This window comes from Gymnoscopelus braueri (genome assembly GCF_963280865.1).
Source record: "Gymnoscopelus braueri genome assembly, chromosome: 11".
Classification (NCBI taxonomy): domain Eukaryota; kingdom Metazoa; phylum Chordata; class Actinopteri; order Myctophiformes; family Myctophidae; genus Gymnoscopelus; species Gymnoscopelus braueri.
Window position 1 is genome coordinate 10,860,546 of NC_137613.1, and position 16,982 is coordinate 10,877,527.

Genomic DNA, 16,982 nt, shown 5'->3' on the forward strand with positions numbered 1-16,982 from the left:
GTGTGTGTGTGTGTGTGTGTGTGTGTGTGTGTGTGTGTACAGATATGTTGTGTATGTATGTTTGTTATGTTTAAATGTGTGGGGAAGGGGAGCAGATAAACACCGGGGGAGGTCGTCGGGGGAGACTGTCGGGGTCTTATCCGGTTGGCGCCCATCCTCTTTCCTCCCGCCCCCTCCCCGAACAAAGGGCATCAAGTTCTTCAAAGGGTAGGTGGGTGGGGGTCGAGGTATGAAAAGTGACCCGTGTCCCCCCATCGCCCCCACCCCTCCCCTCCCCTCCCCCATCCTCTTGGTTTCTGAGAGACAAAAAATTCTCCTCTACGCTGATGACATCAGTCTGTTTGTCGTAGTAGAAAAAAAACAAACAACAAAAAAGAAAGAACCAACGGATGTCGTCGTCTCCTCTGCAAAGTGCCAGGTGGGGCGGTTGGGCGGAGAGGGGGTTTGGGGTTGGTGGGTATGGGGTTTGGGGGGTTGGGGGAGGGGGATGTTGAATGAAGATCACAGGCCGGAGACCATCACCCGGTAGGACGGGGGCATGTGTCTGTGCCGCGGGCTGGAGCCGGGGCTGTCGGTGGGGCTGGTGCAGCTGGCATCCACCCCTCCTATGGAGGGCAGGTAGGCGTGGTGCAGGATGGGAAGCTGCAAGGACAGCCGACGCTGTATGCTGCAAGGCAGAGAGAGAGAGACAGACAGACAGACAGACAGAGAAACCAGTCAGGAAGATGCTCGGATATTGCGTGTTCGTCATTTATGTTCACAAAAATATATTATTAACATTGTATTTTTGATGCCGGCACTTTTCCAACCTATCAACCATTGTGGTGCTCACTGCTCAAACGTCCTGTCATCTAATCTATTAGCACAAGTAGCTTAGCTGAAACAGCAGTAAACAAGGGCTTCCCATGGTTGCGCTAACGATTCAGTCGGATCGTCAGATATGGTCAGGTGGATAAAAAAGTTGCAAAAGTTTCCAGCTTGAAGCGCCCGGGTCACTGCACCCAAAAAAATTAAAACGCCGGCCATGGGGATGGTGCGATGCTTGTGCGCTGGGAAGAGGAGCTCACCAGCGCGTCTTCACCATACAAATGCATGGTAGACAGGCCGCTGCCAGCTCAAAAGGCACTCTCTGTCGACATGGCCCCTTACTCACTATCACTAACTCCCAGGCAGGCAGCTTTTTCCCCCCTTCCGCTCCCCCCACCAATCCCAGCAGCCACCAGGCCACAGGGATCTTCTGACAAAAAAGAAGAGAAATAACATTTCATGCTTTTTGCGCTGCACCTCACCACTAGCTATCAGCAGCCATGTGCAAGTCAATTACATAACCAAAATGCCAGTTATGTAAATTATTGTTCATTCCAGCGATAGAGGCCTTTAAGAACTCTGTTCACAGGGGGTGAACTTAGAAATATAACTGGTCCTGAGTGGAAGAAGTATTTTTTACTTAAGTAAAAATATTAAAACCATAATATCAAACTACTCTGTTACACGAAAAAACTACAGTACACAAAATGTCAACGCAGAGGACAAAGGTTTTGCATGGTCATGATGTCGACAGACTATTTGGGGAACGGGACCCGGGAAACCTAGCCTGGAATCTAGACTGATTTGCTATTTTTGCTATTCAAAAGCCTTCCCATTCAATGCTATCAATGCATTGAATGGGACATTATCACGTTTTATCAGACCATTGAAAAACTGAAACTTAACTTTTTAAGTCATCTCCGTCGGTAGGTCAGTATGTCCTGATAACACCCAATGAATGGTCTGATGAATCGCGGGTAGGTCAGTATGTCGCCTACTTCGCCCATTCAATGGTCTGATAAAACGTGATAATGTCCCATTCAATGCATCGATAGCATCCGAATGGGGTGGTTTTAAGTGGTTAAGCAATCGGAAGGCAGGGTGACATCGCAGAGAAACCTCGGTATCCAGTTACGGGACGTGTTAATTATATATTTTGGACATACGTATGCAATTAAAAGAGAACGTAAATCGGGCCAGGCAAATTTTTGATTGTCCCTTTTCTCCTCTCTGACGCATTTTGCTTTTCTATATCGCTTCTGTATCTCAAACGTCTCCCTTTTTTTTACCACCACATCCGTCTGTCCCACCTTCTCTCCCCCCTCTCTCTCTCTCCCTCTCTCTCTCTGCCTCTTCATCTCTCTTCCCTTCATGTGATCAAACATTCATGCGGCATCATGAGGGAATAGCTGCGAGTGTTCCTTTACTTCTGTTCTGTTCTCCCTGTCTATTTTCAGAGCTGCTGTAAATCACTGGTTACGTAAAGCCTCCCAGAGACTCTGTCTCTCTCTCTCTCCCCCCCTCCCGTCTCTCAAGCAGTGTTGCCAGATTTTGCAAGAGAAATAAGTAACCAGGTCTATGAAAACAAGTCCAAAAAAAGCGACTAGGACTTTGAACCTATATATATATACATTGTCTATTTGAAAATAGCCGATCTACTGTGAGCTTGTAGATCTGCAAAAAATCTTGAGGAAATAAGTGAAACATTTTAAATAACACCATTTTAACAACACACATTTTATAGGGGCAGATTTGGCACAAAATGTTTTCAATTGGGGGGGGGGGGGGGGGGGTCCACCTACAAATACATAATACATATACATTTCGGGGTCCTTGACATGAAAATGTTTGAGAACCGTTGGTTTAAACAACATTAGGAAACAAGCCCAATTAAACTACTACACTTTAGAAACAAGCCCAAACAATTTACAAGCGACTAGAAAAACAAGCTGTTAAGACCAGTTTATAATATCTGTGTACAGAGATATATATTATAATGTGTGTATATAAGTTCTTTCTTTGATTTGTATTCATTTAATTGAATTCCTGCAATGTATTAATCCAATGTGTAATATGTCTGACAGTCCTTATCAGCTAGTAGATTTCCACTCCACTGTCTCCTCCTTTCTCCTCTCTTTTGATAATAAAGTGCTTGGTAGAGGGGAGGTGCGCCATTGTAATTTGGGATCGTGTCCAGTGAGATACATGGTTGTTACAATCCTCGTACGAGTAAAAGAGATCACGTGTGTCACGTGTCTTCTTTATCTGTGTGTGATCAAACAGCAAGGGGGTTTATTGATTTACGATCATATACCTAACATTCACTGGTCCTTCGTGTCGGATTTCTACGTCGTTTTTGGAAGAGGAGAAGAGGACGCATCGCAAGTCTATCGATAGCCACAGATCCATTAGCCCTGTGAAGTCCTGGGTTCACGCACCAGGCCGGTGTTTCAAAGCAAGTCTGGAATCTTCTCTTCGACGAACGACTGCCGAAATCTGAACGTGATCACACGCCTATAAGAAACATGTAAGTGGTCCTGGTGTGGACATATTGTTGTTATTACGAAGGTGTAATATTGACAAGTGTGTTGTAGTTGTGCATAGATAAGCAACTACAGTTCTAGTTGTGTTGTAGTGGCGAAAGCCACTGCATTTTATTAGCTGCAAGAGTATACTGAGAACGAGTTTTGTGTGAGTTCAAGAGAGAGTCACGGTAGTTAAGATAAAGAGTCTGATAACTCCCTCCAGAGGATTCAGTGATTTATCCTCTGGGGCAAGTCGACACGTGGTGGAATTTCCAGGGCAGATCCTTTTATCTATGTTTAGTCTATATATCTTGTATAACCCCCATAAGATTCTCAGGGGTGTACGGTGTGTGGTTTGAATGTGATAAGTTAGCTGATCCCCTGGGCTAGTCCAACACGTGGTGAACGTGGTGAATATTTGGGTGTGATACAGTTTTTGACCAGTATACAGCAGTGCCTAGATAAAGTTTGAAATACTGTACACTCAGTTAGGATAAGAACAAGATCTTTACAGTGAATAAAATAATTTCTACACATTGAACACAACATTATAAGAACCACACATATTTAAGTTTTCACCCACATAATAGTAATTGACTGCTAATATGGAGAAGGAAAAAGAAGATACAGGTGCTCCTGTGAAACAAGTGATTGTAGTCGATGTTACCAACGAAGGAGATAAGCCAAAGCAGGGCAAGAAGAGAGGCCAGCCAAGGGCCCCCAACTCATGTTTTAGGTGTGGTCGTATGGGCCACTTTGTGGCTGATTGTAGATCAAGCACAACAGTACATGGATGGGATGATACGAGGAAAGAGAAAGGCCAACCAAGGGCCCCCAACTCATGTTTTAGGTGTGGTTGTATGGGCCACTTTGTGGCTGATTGTAGATCAAGCACAACAGTACATGGATGGGATGATACGAGGAAAGAGAAAGGCCAACCAAGGGCCCCCAACTCATGTTGTATATGTGGTCGTAAGGGCCATTTTGCGGGCCATTTGGCTGTTTGCGAGTCATGCAATTTCTATGGCTGGGATGATTAGAGAAGAGAGAAAGAGAAGAAGATAGGAGGCTGTGCGCATTAGAGCGACAGCGAGAGAGAGAGAGTTTTGTAGTAAGAAGAACATGTTTTGTTTTGTCTAAAAGATGTGTAAATGAGAGAGTGGAATGTGCATTTTTGTGATCTGTATGAATGCCCCAAAATAGATGCAGTAATCATTTAAACATTTCAAAATTCCATGTCGTGGTGCACAACGACATGTAAGGAGTGATGTTTAAATGAGAGTAAGAGTGTATGTGTGTGTGTGGATGAATGTATTTTTATTTAGTAACAACATGAGAATCACAGTACATGGCAGTACAGTCCACCTAGAAGTTATTTTTCTGCATGAAAGGAGGAAGAGAGAGAGTGTGCATGTGTGTTCAGGTGTTAGTGTACATGAATTGTAAGTGAATGTGGTGTTTGGGTGTAATACATATGTACTATATGTAAAGTGTGAAGGGTAGCAACAGTAGTGTGAACAAATGGGTTATGACGTGCGTGTGTGCTTGTATACGTGCATGTGTGTAGTTTTCATGTACCGAAAAGACTGTGTGTGTGTGTGTGTTTGGAGCATGTGGAATGACGTCACTTACGTTGGAGAGTGTCAGAGACTGTGTGTGTGAGAGGAGTGAGAATATATATATTATAGAAGTGATGCATGAGTCTGAAATGAAATCTGTAATGTGCAGATTGTATGTGTGTCTGTCTGACTGTCTGTGTGTGCGCATGTGTGTGTGTGTTCACATGTGTGCGTGAGAGAGAGAGAGACAGAGAGACAGAGACGCCATACTGGAGAATGTGTGTGTGCGCTCCAGTGAGCCTGCCTGTGCGTGAGTGTGTGCGTGTGTGTGTGTGTGCGTGTGCGTGTGAAGTCCAGCCAAGAAAGAGAGAGAAGGAGAAGCCCAAACGATTCATTTTAGAGTATTTTTACTCAGTTTGGGAACTTTAAAGTATCTGTACAAAATTTTTAAGTATTTCTACTCATTTGAGTATCCACAGGGCTTGTTAAGTCCAGCCAATTTCTCAAGGGAAATAGCAAAATGTTGAGGCCACGTTTCTTAGTTTGTCTCACGGTATCTCTTGTGTTGATTTATTTTGGGAGCATCTCCCACACGTGTGGTATGTGTGGAAAACCACAAGTAAGCTCTTAAAGCACTTACAGGTCACGGGCAATAAAGTATCTAGCTTCCTAGGCCACTCACTCAGCATGCACAAAAGCCCAAGACTAAGAGACATGATGCAAATTTATGGGTTTAACGGGTTTGTTAAGACCTGGAACCTGTGTAAAATTTGTTTTTTTTTGTTGATATGTACTCAACCTCAGCTCACTAGAGTTCGTTGTGATATTTTTGCATTTTCTACTTTGTTTATTTTTTTGCTGCACAGTAAACTCAGGACCAGTACTTTTACGCCTGGGAAACGCTTATGTAGATAAGATAGCAAAGGAACCTAGTCGCGCTTCACATGGGAGTTTTTATTTGTTATGTCTGCCACCAGTGACACAGACCATTTCACACTTAGGATCTGAAGTTGAGTCATGACCATAGGTCATATCTCAAACAGGAGGGATGGTACACATATAATATATAATTAAGCAGCATTTTCACACTTATAATTTTCAAAATTATGCTAAACAGTTTTGTACATGTTTTTAGACAATGAAAAGGTAACGAAAGGCCATATGTAAGACTATTATTTCCACTTATTGAAAAGTGATGATACTGTAAAACTAGATTGAAGTACAGATGTGACAAAACGGCCATAGCCATAATGCATCACATTAGTGGAGCTTTACATGAAAATAGTCCATACTACTCAGGGCCCAACCCCTTTTGAAATTGTTAATGGTAAAGAAGTTAGACTCCCACTTATGGAGAACATTCAGGGCACAGGTTGTACATCAAGAAAATACACTGGAAACTGGATGTTTACTTTATTTAAAAGCGAATAAAGTCCAAAGTGCAAATTATCTGTCTAGTCTTTTCTCTCTCCCTACAGGGACTGAAGCACTGGTGATCTGCATGCCGTGATAAAGATCATCAAGCGAAAGGACCAGGACCAACTCTGCGCTGAGAGGGTCCGTTCCGAGTCCTGGTCACCAACACAATTGCTGTGAAACGTGTTATTTGGATCCACAAAAGGCCACTGCAAATTGGTGCGAACATTATCAGACATTCAGTAATAGGAAGTGGTAAAACCAGCAGAGGGTGGGGCCTAGCGGATAGAGCTCAGGTCAGACCCAAACCTGGAGAAGACCCCCATTAGAATAATCCCCATTTCCCCACTCCTATTACACTTAGAATTACACCCCTGGTATTTTTGTGAGTTTTATAATTTCTATGAGTGTATATATATTTGTATTATTAAAGTTACTCGTAAATCGAGGAGTGTTGACGAAAATGTTTCTCACCGTCTAAATCTAAATGCTGGGTATATTTTTACGCTAATCAAATCGCTAAGACTAATGGTAATTATGAATGTTTATGTTTGCACACATATAAATATATCTGCTTCACACAACTGGTCATGAGAAGTGACATGCCTCGAAATCCAATATCGCTGGTGAGCCTTGGGAGAAAATGACTTTGAACCAACAGCAGCTATTTGCCGTGTAAACCGTACCATCAGTTGAAATACGCCCTAAATAGCACTGTTAAGCCTGTATGTCACTCGGAAGCATAACCTTTGTTATGTCCACGCTGGCTCTGTGAAGAAGGGTCAGATCAACGAACACAATTGTCAACAGACATTAATGCTGACTCCCCCGTGTTTGTTTAGATCAACTAAGATTTGGAGGTTGTAAGAAAAATACAATCTCACTGGTATCCCGTGCCAATAAGGTTGGTTTGTCTCTCTTTCCCCATCTTGGAGTGGGAAAGCTTATGTTACGTGTAGAGACAATTAACTATAGACTTAGCCTGTTCCTCAATGCTACAAAGACAATTGAAGAGGCCCAAAACCGTGAGTTGAGTCAGCGTCGTTAATGGCCGTCCAGAATAGATGGACTCTTGACCTTTTGACTGCTGCGAGTGGAGGGGTCTGCGTTTCTGATAAAAACGACATGCTGTGTTTTTTTATTTCAGATGACATTAATTCCAAGAATGTTAGTGACGCAAAGCAAAACCATTAGTGTATGGTCAATGAAAAGGTCGTGCAGACATATGCGGCGTTGTCTCAGACTGATGACGATATGTGTCCCAAGAGCTCCACTCCACACGAGAGTGTGTATTCCTTTCAAGCCCTATTTGAGAGTGACATAGAAAGTTAGTCCCAAGGCCACTGGAAGCGAAGAGGCAAATGTTTGAGTTGTTGGGTTGATTAATAAAAATCCTGTTATGATGTTCATTTTGAAATGTGAAGGCAAGAAAAATGTGATTGATGTTCAGAAGTATTAATTAAATGAACAACAGGAGGGAATGTTAAGACCAGTTTATAATATCTGTGTACAGAGATATATATTATAATGTGTGTATATAAGTTCTTTCTTTGATTTGTATTCATTTAATTGAATTCCTGCAATGTATTAATCCAATGTGTAATATGTCTGACAGTCCTTATCAGCTAGTAGATTTCCACTCCACTGTCTCCTCCTTTCTCCTCTCTTTTGATAATAAAGTGCTTGGTAGAGGGGAGGTGCGCCATTGTAATTTGGGATCGTGTCCAGTGAGATACATGGTTGTTACAATCCTCGTACGAGTAAAAGAGATCTCGTGTGTCACGTGTCTTCTTTATCTGTGTGTGATCAAACAGCAAGGGGGTTTATTGATTTACGATCATATACCTAACACAAGCCCAAAGTCGCTTATGATAAGCGGACGTGGTAAGCCTCCCAGAGACCCCCTCTCTCTCTCTCTCTCTCTCTCTCTCTCTCTCTCTCTCTCTCTCTCTCTCTCTCTCTCTCTCTCTCTCTCTCTCTCTCTCTCTCTCTCTCTCTCTCTCTCTCTCTCTCTCTCTCTCTCTCTCTCTCTCTCTCTCTCTCTCTCTCTCTCTCTCTCTCTCCCCCCCTCTCTCTCCCCCTCTCTCTAGCCCCCGGCGCTCTCGGCCTCCTCGCTCTCTCTCTCTTCTCCCCTCCTCCCCTCCATCTCTCCATCGTCTCTCCGTACTCGTTTGTGTCCCCCCTTTTGCAGCGAGTGTCTTCTGTCTTCCTCCCTCCTTCATGCCCTCAAGCCCTACATACATAAAATAGACGATCTACGAGCTAACAACGCGTCACCTGGCAACGCGTTGTTAGCTTGTAGGCGTTGTTTTCCGATCCAAAATAGCCAATCTACTATTTCTGAAAACGCTGGACACCTTCTTTTGAAAATAAATGTAAGTATACTTAATACTGTAAATATATTTTATACTTGTGTTTTTACTCAAGTCAAATGAAATAAATTTTGAATACAGGCCTTTTTATTTGTAACAGAGTAATTCTACATTGTGGTATTGCTACTTTTACTTAAGTAAAGAGAGTACGTCCTTTTACCACTGCCCCCCCCCCCCCCCCACTCTAATGAGCCAGGCTTCCCTCAGCCTCGCCCCTCGCCTCATGAATAAATAATGAGGTGGAGGCGGGGCTGGTCGCACGATGCTGGAGTGTTGTGAGTGTCCACCGTCGTGTGTTGGGACAACACGCACTGTTCTGTGTGCGCACGCACTTGTGTGTGTGTGTGTGCCCACGCTAGTGTTACTATACCTGTGAGGACCCCACAAGCATAGTAGAATTTGAAATAAGACTTTCGAAAAGTGTAGTAGGCCTAATACAATATTGTGTGTGTGTGTGTGTGTGTGTGTGTGTGTGTGTGTGTGTGTGTGTGCGTGCGCACGCGAGAGAGACAATCTCTAGGGTTATAGTGTGCATTCATGCGTTAGGTTGTGCGCTTGTGTGTGTGTGTGTGTGTGTGTGTGTGTGTGTGTGTGTGTGCGCGAGTGTGAGCGCAGAGATTTGTCAGTGTGCATGTAGGGTTTGCGTGCATGTGTATTAGTGTACACAAGTGTGCGTTCACATGTGTGTGCATGTTAATTTGTGCGCATGTATGTTTGTTGGTGTGTGCATGTGCGTGTGTGTGGGATTGAAACCCCCTCCCCAAAAAAAGCTGTTCTTCGCAAAGACTTGGTTACCAAGGCAACTAGCGGAGCAACCGTTTGGCAGTTGAGATATACATGCGGTCTAGACTGGTGTGTGTGTGTGTGTGTGTGTGTGTGTGTGTGTGTGTGTGTGTGTGTGTGTGTGTGTGTGTGTGTGTGTGTGTGTGTGTGGTGGGGTTATAGAGCTGTGGGGGACCCCTGGGGGGACACCCAGGGGTCCTTGAATTTGTCTCTGTCGGGTGGAATTCTCATGATGTCCAAAATTGTAACTTTTCAGGATTCAATTTCTAAAGCATCAACAGTAGCAGATCTACAAGCTCATAACGCGGCGCTTTCGAGCTTGTAGATCTGCTACTTTTGATGCTTTTGTGTGACGCTGTAGTGTGATCAAGTAGGGTGTTGATTTACGAAAAAACACAAAAAGCTAAAATATGGAGATAAGAGGTTTTCGCCCCGACAGCAACGAATAGGTTCTAATAGGAGGTTCCAGACTCCATTTGAGAACCCAAAGGGGGTAGAGATGTACTGTAGACTAAATGGTAGTGGTGGAAGAAGTACTCAAATTGTTTTACTTAAGTAAAAGTATAAATACTGCAATGCAGAAGTACTCTGTTACAAGTAAAAGTCCCGAATTAAAAGTTCACTTGAGTAAAAGTACAAGTATTGGATCAAAATGTACTTAAAGTACCAGAAGTAAAAGGTACTAAAATGTTTGAAAATAGCAGATCTACAAGCTCACAACGCGGCTGAAGTGGTTAATTTATGTTTTATAATATAATAATTTATATCTGCAAAGTAACCAGTGACTAAAGTTCTCAAATATTTGGGGATGTAGTGGAGTAGAAGTAAAAGTATAGACAATTGGAAATACTCCAGTAAAGTAAAAGTACCTCAAAATTGTACTTAAGTACAGTACTTGAGTAAATGTAGTTAGTGTAGTTACTTTACACCACTGCTAAATGGGGGGGGGGGTGGGGGGGACGTACTGTTCGGGGGAGTTGATGTCCTCCAGGGGACCCCCCCTGTTTATTCGGGACGGGTCCATGGAGCCCCACTGGGCCTGGGGCTTCTGGTCCAAGTGGTTCTTCAGCACCGACTTCTCCCCGTCTGCAACACATTGTAAGGAAACACACACACACACACACACACACACACACACACACACACACACACACACACACACACACACACACACACACACACACACTATGAGGAACGTCATTTTAGCATGCTTCAACGGGTCCCTATCACTTTTAGGATACATTTTAGATTTCTTTGGCTATTCAAAAAGAGCAGATATACAAGCTCATAGCGACGAGCTTCTGTTATTTTTTGAAAAATCGTGAACAAAATGTGTATTTTTTTAATGCGAACATTTGTAAAATATTTAGTTCCAGGGACCTCCCCAGAAACAAAGATTTGAGTTACAAATGTTCGCTTTAAAAATATTATGTATTCAAAGATTTGAAAACTATTTCATGATTTTTCAAAAATAGCAGATCTACAAGCTTGTAAATCTGCTATTTTTGAATAGCCAAAGACATCTAAAATGACAGAGATGCGTTCCCGGATTGAATGGGTTTAGCTACCACTATATTGTTTTTAATATAATACAATATTCATATTTCTGAATTGTTTGAGCCCCCTAATACACCAGTCAGAGCTTTGAGGTCCGCTGACAAGCTTCCTGCTGGAGATCCCAAATAGGAGAATGAGAATCCTCGGGGTGACCGCGCCCTTGCCGCCGCCGCTGCCCCAAGGCTCTGGAACAGCCTGCCCCCCCCTTACTATTAGATCGGCCCCATCAGTCCATTAAGGCCATTCAAATCCCTACTCAAGACTTATTTATTTTTCCTTTTGCTTTTAATCAAATCTGAGTGGGCTCTTCTGTACTTAAATGTGTGCACGTCATCGATGTGCATGTCAAGTGCGTTATGTGAGTGTGCACTTGCTTTTGTTCTGTTTTGTTCTTTCCGTGCAGCACTTTTGGTCATCGGCTGTTGTCTTTAAAATGTGTCTATACCAGTGGTTCTCAACCAGTGGTCCGGGGACCACCAGTGGTCCTTGAGGGGGTTCCAGGTGGTCCCCAGCTAAATGATGGAGAGTTGGTAACCAAATGGACCCTAATAGATTTTTCACTCTTCAGAGTGTAAAATGAAACCAAATGGACCCTTACGGGTCCATTTGGTTTCATTTTACTCTCTCAAGAGTACAATTATTGTTAAACATCTGCATTACTTAATTAAGGAATTGTTATTTTGATCAACGTTGGCCTGTTATCTCTCCTATGGTACCAACATCAATACAGCATGGATGGAATTGTGAAAATTGTATCCAACGATAACAAAAAATATTGTACGTTTTGGGTACGAGTCTAAATCTCATCAAACGGTGGTTCCGTGGCTCAAATGCCGAATAAATAACGGACCTTGATATGAAAGGGGTTGAAAACCACTGTGCTATATAAATACAGTTTGATTTGAACATCTGCAAACAGCAAAGACACACAGTGAAGCTGCCTTCGCCTGGTGGTCAAATCTGGGATAGCAACACTTCCGCATTTATAATGCTACTGCATCTGCATCTACCGCTAAAACCTACTAATGTCCCTTCAGAGGCTCCGTAGAAACCCCAGTGCGCCTGCTCAATATCGACCCAATATATATGGTACTTCCAGGTGCTTCAATCCGCCCTCTAGATATATTATAACTCTATGCTTAAACCCCAGCATCCATGTTGTGGGGAAAGCTTTTGCAGAAAATAGCAGATCGACAAGCTCACAGCACGTAGCAAGCTTGTCGATATACTATTTTCAGCAAAAGCTTTCCCCACAATAACAGAAAAAAAAAGTCAACCATTTTAAGTGGTTAAAACATTGTATTAAGTACAATACTTCCCACTGCACTGCCTGGCACCTACTGAGCCTCCGATACGAGCCGCTATACGGGGGCGGAGCTGTCCCCCCTCCCCCCCACCCCCACCCCGCCCCCTGCCGTGAAACGCCAGCAGGGGACAGAGTGTGAAACATGACTGTCAGTCAAGTGACAGACAGCACAGCACAGCTCTCACCTCTGCTGACACCATGAGATATTTAAAGAACACTGACAGACAGACTGCACCTGTGTGTGTGTGTGTGTGTGTGTGTGTGTGTGTGTGTGTGTGTGTGTGTGTGTGTGTGTGTGTGTGTGTGTGTGTGTGTGTGTGTGTGTGCGCGCACGCGTGTGCGCGCGATGCACTCTACAGATGGATGGAGGGAGGATGGGAGGGAGGGAGGACAATGACACTGTGTGTGTGTGTGTGTGTGTGTGTGTGTGTGTGTGTGTGTGTGTGTGTGTGTGTGTGTGTGTGTGTGTGTGTGTGTGTGTGTGTGTGTGTGTGTTGCCCTGACATCGCAGAGGCAGGCAGACAGTGAGCATCACATGCGTTCAGAATCACAGTAAACATCCTCATCGTTTTTTTCCCCCCAAAATGGCACCTGGAGAGCCCCTCCCCCCAACCTATTATGTGGCCTCATTGGACCACTTCTTCATGTATTCTGTGCCCTCATTGGTCTGCTTCTGCAAGAAACTGCTTTAGAGAGGAAAACATTTGTCCTTTCTTTTTGCCTCTGGGGGGCACCACCTCCTTTTATGTGTAAAAAAAACAGGAACTCGTTTTTTCTTAGTGCACTTCCTCCTGGGTGCTTCAGTGTTTATTCCTACTAACAACAACACTACATGTCTAGGGCAGTGGTGCTGACAGATTCTGCTGTTAGCAGAATGTGTCTGGAGAGACAATTATGTGTAAACGTGATCGCAAAATGCTGACAGAGCTCTGCTAATCAGTAACACGGCGTGTACAACGAGGCATTTAGCAGACACTCTTATCCAGCGTGACTTACAAAGGAGAGACCAGAGGTAACCCATTAAAAACCGGGAACGCATCTGTGTAACCACTTAAACCATTATTTTATACTTTGGCTATTTTTTTTTAAATCGTGAAAATTTGTGCAAATCTTTGAATTAGGCTATATATATTTTTTAAAGCAATTTTTTTTTACTTAAATCTTTGCCTCTGGGGGGCCCCTGGAACAAAACATTTTGAGATGGGGGTCCGTGGCAAAATACATATCTAAAAATGTTTTCTAAATCCTAACAGTATGCTGCTATATCAGTGGTGCTCTGACTTTTTCCATGTCAAGGACCCCCAAAATGATATGTATTTGGCCGTGGACCCCCATCAAAGTTTTATTTTTTGTTCCAGGGACCCCCAGAAGCAAATAATGGAGTTAAAAATGTATCTATATGTTTATAGAATGGCACAAATTGTCAAGATTTTTCACAAATAGCAGATCTACAAGCTTTTAGATCTGCTATTTTTGAATAGCCAAATAAATCTTAAAATGACACGGATGCGTTCCCGTGCAAAGAATAACTGGGACCGGAAGCCAACCTGTGCGGGTCAAGGCCAGTGTTGCCAGATTCTGTGAGAGAAACAAGCAACCAGGTCTAGGAAAACCAGCCCCAAAATAAGCGACTATGAGTCCACATGAGTACTTTAACATGTACATCAGCTATTTGAAAATAGCAGATCTACAAGCTCACAACGCGTCGCATCGCGACGCGTTGTGAGCTTGTAGATCGGCTATTTTCAAATAAAATCTGGCGGGGAAATTATAATGAGCAGATCTGGCAACCCTGGTCAAGGCCTACATTCTGGTTAGCCTCCCTGCCTCTGGCTTTGGTACGCCAGGCCAATGTTTCATTTATGCTCTATTGTGCGTGGGGGCGTAACACGCTGGAAATAGCCCATCTGCAAGCTCACAACGCATCACATAATATCCCCCCCGATCTACAAGAACAAAAACGCGTCGCATGGTGTGACACGTTGTGAGCTTGTCGATCGGCTATTTCCGGGGCACGAATCCCATGTCCAAACGTTCAGAGAAAAACTATCTTGCCTCTGTCTTCCACTGCCATTCTTGTACCACGTTGTTGTGTCTCTTTGTTACTGATTTGTAAAGACACAACTGAGAAGTGGTTAAAGACCGGGAACGCATCTGTGTCATTTTAAGATTTATTTGGCTATTTTTTTTTTTTTAATTGTGAACATATTTGAATATATATATATTTATAAAGCAAATATTTTTAACTCCAATCTTTGCTTCTGGGGGGTCCCTGGAACAAAATGTTTTGAGATGGGGGTCCGCGGCCAAATACATATAATCTTGGGGGTCCTTGACGTGAAAAAGTTGGAGCACCACTGATATAGCAACATACTGTAAGGATTTAGATGTTATGTAGGCCTATTTGGCTGCGGACCCCCCCCCCCCCCCCCATCTCAAAATGTTTTGTTCCAGGGACCCGTCTAGAAGCAAAGATTTGAGTTACACATGTTCGCTTTAAAAACCATACATGTATATTCAAAGATTTGCACAATATTTTGCACGATTTTTTTTTTTTTTTCAGATCTTGATTATCTGCTATTTTTGAATAGCCAAAGAAATCTAAAATGACACATATGCGTTACCGGATTGAATGGGTTTATGAACTTCGTTACTGATGATGATGATGATGGCGAGCAGAAGCGAGGAGCAGAGGCCTGGGACATATAGGCCACGGCCTGCCGCCATCACCCTCACAGATAGACCATTTAATAATGACATAATGATTATATCTTTACACGGTCGGTTGGATTGAGGTTACGTGATCGTGATCCTATTTCTGTCTTTGCTGCGGTGGATCAGGTGATGGCCTGATCTCTCTCTCTCTCTCTCTCTCTCTCTCTCTCTCTCTCTCTCTCTCTCTCTCTCTCAGAGGAAGCTTGGCGAGCAGGTATAAGCCATGGTTCAGGCCAGGGCTACAGCAGCAGTTGTACCCCTCATAAATTAAATTATCGTTCCAAATTTATTTATTTTCTTGTCTTTTATATCGCTTGTAAAAAAAAATCGGGAAACGGGTGCTGGGGGCCAGCATAGTATTTGGCTTGCGGTTGGGATAACAAACGAGAGGGCTAACCTTTTACAAGGCCCGACCTGGCTGGGAGGGGAGAGAGAGCAGGGGGGGGGTAATGGGGGTATCATTCTAGTAGATAATTTAGATAAAAGCTTGGCACTGCATGTGTTCTCTCTCCCTCAGCTCGCTTTGTCTTTTCTTCCATTTAGAACCATGGAGTCTGAACGGCTGTGACAGCCAGCACTGCCGTAGGAGCACACGATGGGACATGTCATCTTACGTTCCCATGTCTATCGCCGTACAAGGGAGAGAGAGGGGGGGGAGCCCTATCATTAACATTACCTCTATGATACACTTGCAGTTTGAGTGTTTTTCCATACAGTATCTATGCTTCATAGACATTTCTGTTCCTGTGTGTGTGCATGCGTGTGAGCATAGAAAAGGTGAAGGAGAGTGTAGGGAAATTCAGTTAACGGTTGTCAGCACACACTGCGCAACCATCGTCTCTAACTGATGAGAAACTTCTGGGAAAATTCACACACAATTCAATTCATTCCCCACTTGCAGAAGGAACGTACTGTAGCTGTTTTTTTTGTGTGTATGTTTTGTGCCTTAGTATTACTTTCCTGTACTTTCCCCGACCGTGTGCAGCAGAGACAGAACTCGTTAAGACGAAAAAGTACAGCGCAATATATATTGTCTCTGTCGGGTGGAAACCTCATAATGTCCAGAAAATGTTACTTTTCAGGACTCAAATTCAAAAGCATTAAAAGTAACAGATCTACAAGCTCAAAACGCGGCACGCAGCGACGCGTTTCATTGATGCTTTTGTGTGACGCTGTAGTGTTATCAAGTAGGGGCGTTAATTTAATTAAAAAACACAAAAAGTTAGAGAATGAAGATAAGAGGTTTCTGCCATCCACTAACCTGTTCCGTCGGTGAAGTTGCGTATGGTAGATTGTGTCTGGCGTATTGTGTTTTTTTTGGTGCGTTTTGTGTCTTTATTACTTTTCTGTACTTTCCGACCGTCTGCAGCGGACGGAACTCTTTAAGACGAAAAAGTACTGCGGCAATATATCCACTCACCTTTGGCGTCGGTGAAGTTGCGTATGCTGAGGATGTTGTTGGCGTCCGGGTAGTGGTTCTGCTTGATGTAGGGCGTCTTCTCCGGGGTGTCCTGGAGCTGCATGGTCACCTCCTCCAGCTCCTTGTCCAACTGAACATCAACAACACCACCAGGGTTAATCTCGTTGCCAACTACCTTTTTTCACCGATGAAAACGAAATAAAGGCTAAGCTATGACGACTAAAACTGAGACTGAATGTATTGACAATTTCGTCAACAAATAAAAACTAGACTAAAATGTTAGTGAGGGACTAGTGGAGAAGAGATCCAGTAGTTAAAAGACGAGTCATTTTATGCTTGGGTGTTGCGCTCTGACAATAGCAGATCTACAAGCGTTGTGAGCAGTGGCGGCCTTTCCTATGTTTCACCCGTTTCAATTGAAACGGGCCCCCAACCTCAGGGTTTTAATTTTAATTTAATTTTTTTTATATTTTTTGACTTGCATCCCAGTCCGGGGCCCGCCTCTGGCTGCCGACGTCCAAG

The 16,982-nt window shown here is 43.5% G+C and overlaps 1 protein-coding gene across 1 annotated transcript in view; it reads right to left on the minus strand.

The window, feature by feature from the left end:
* Positions 1–501: 501 nt before the first annotated feature.
* gabbr2 (gamma-aminobutyric acid (GABA) B receptor, 2) overlaps positions 502–16,982 on the minus strand; it is a gene marked incomplete at both ends in the record, with an annotated part of 395,075 nt that continues 378,594 nt past the window's right edge. The window contains 3 exon segments of the mRNA XM_080442500.1: positions 502–667; positions 10,428–10,548; positions 16,461–16,590. Coding sequence (XP_080298626.1) covers positions 502–667; positions 10,428–10,548; positions 16,461–16,590 — 417 coding nt within the window.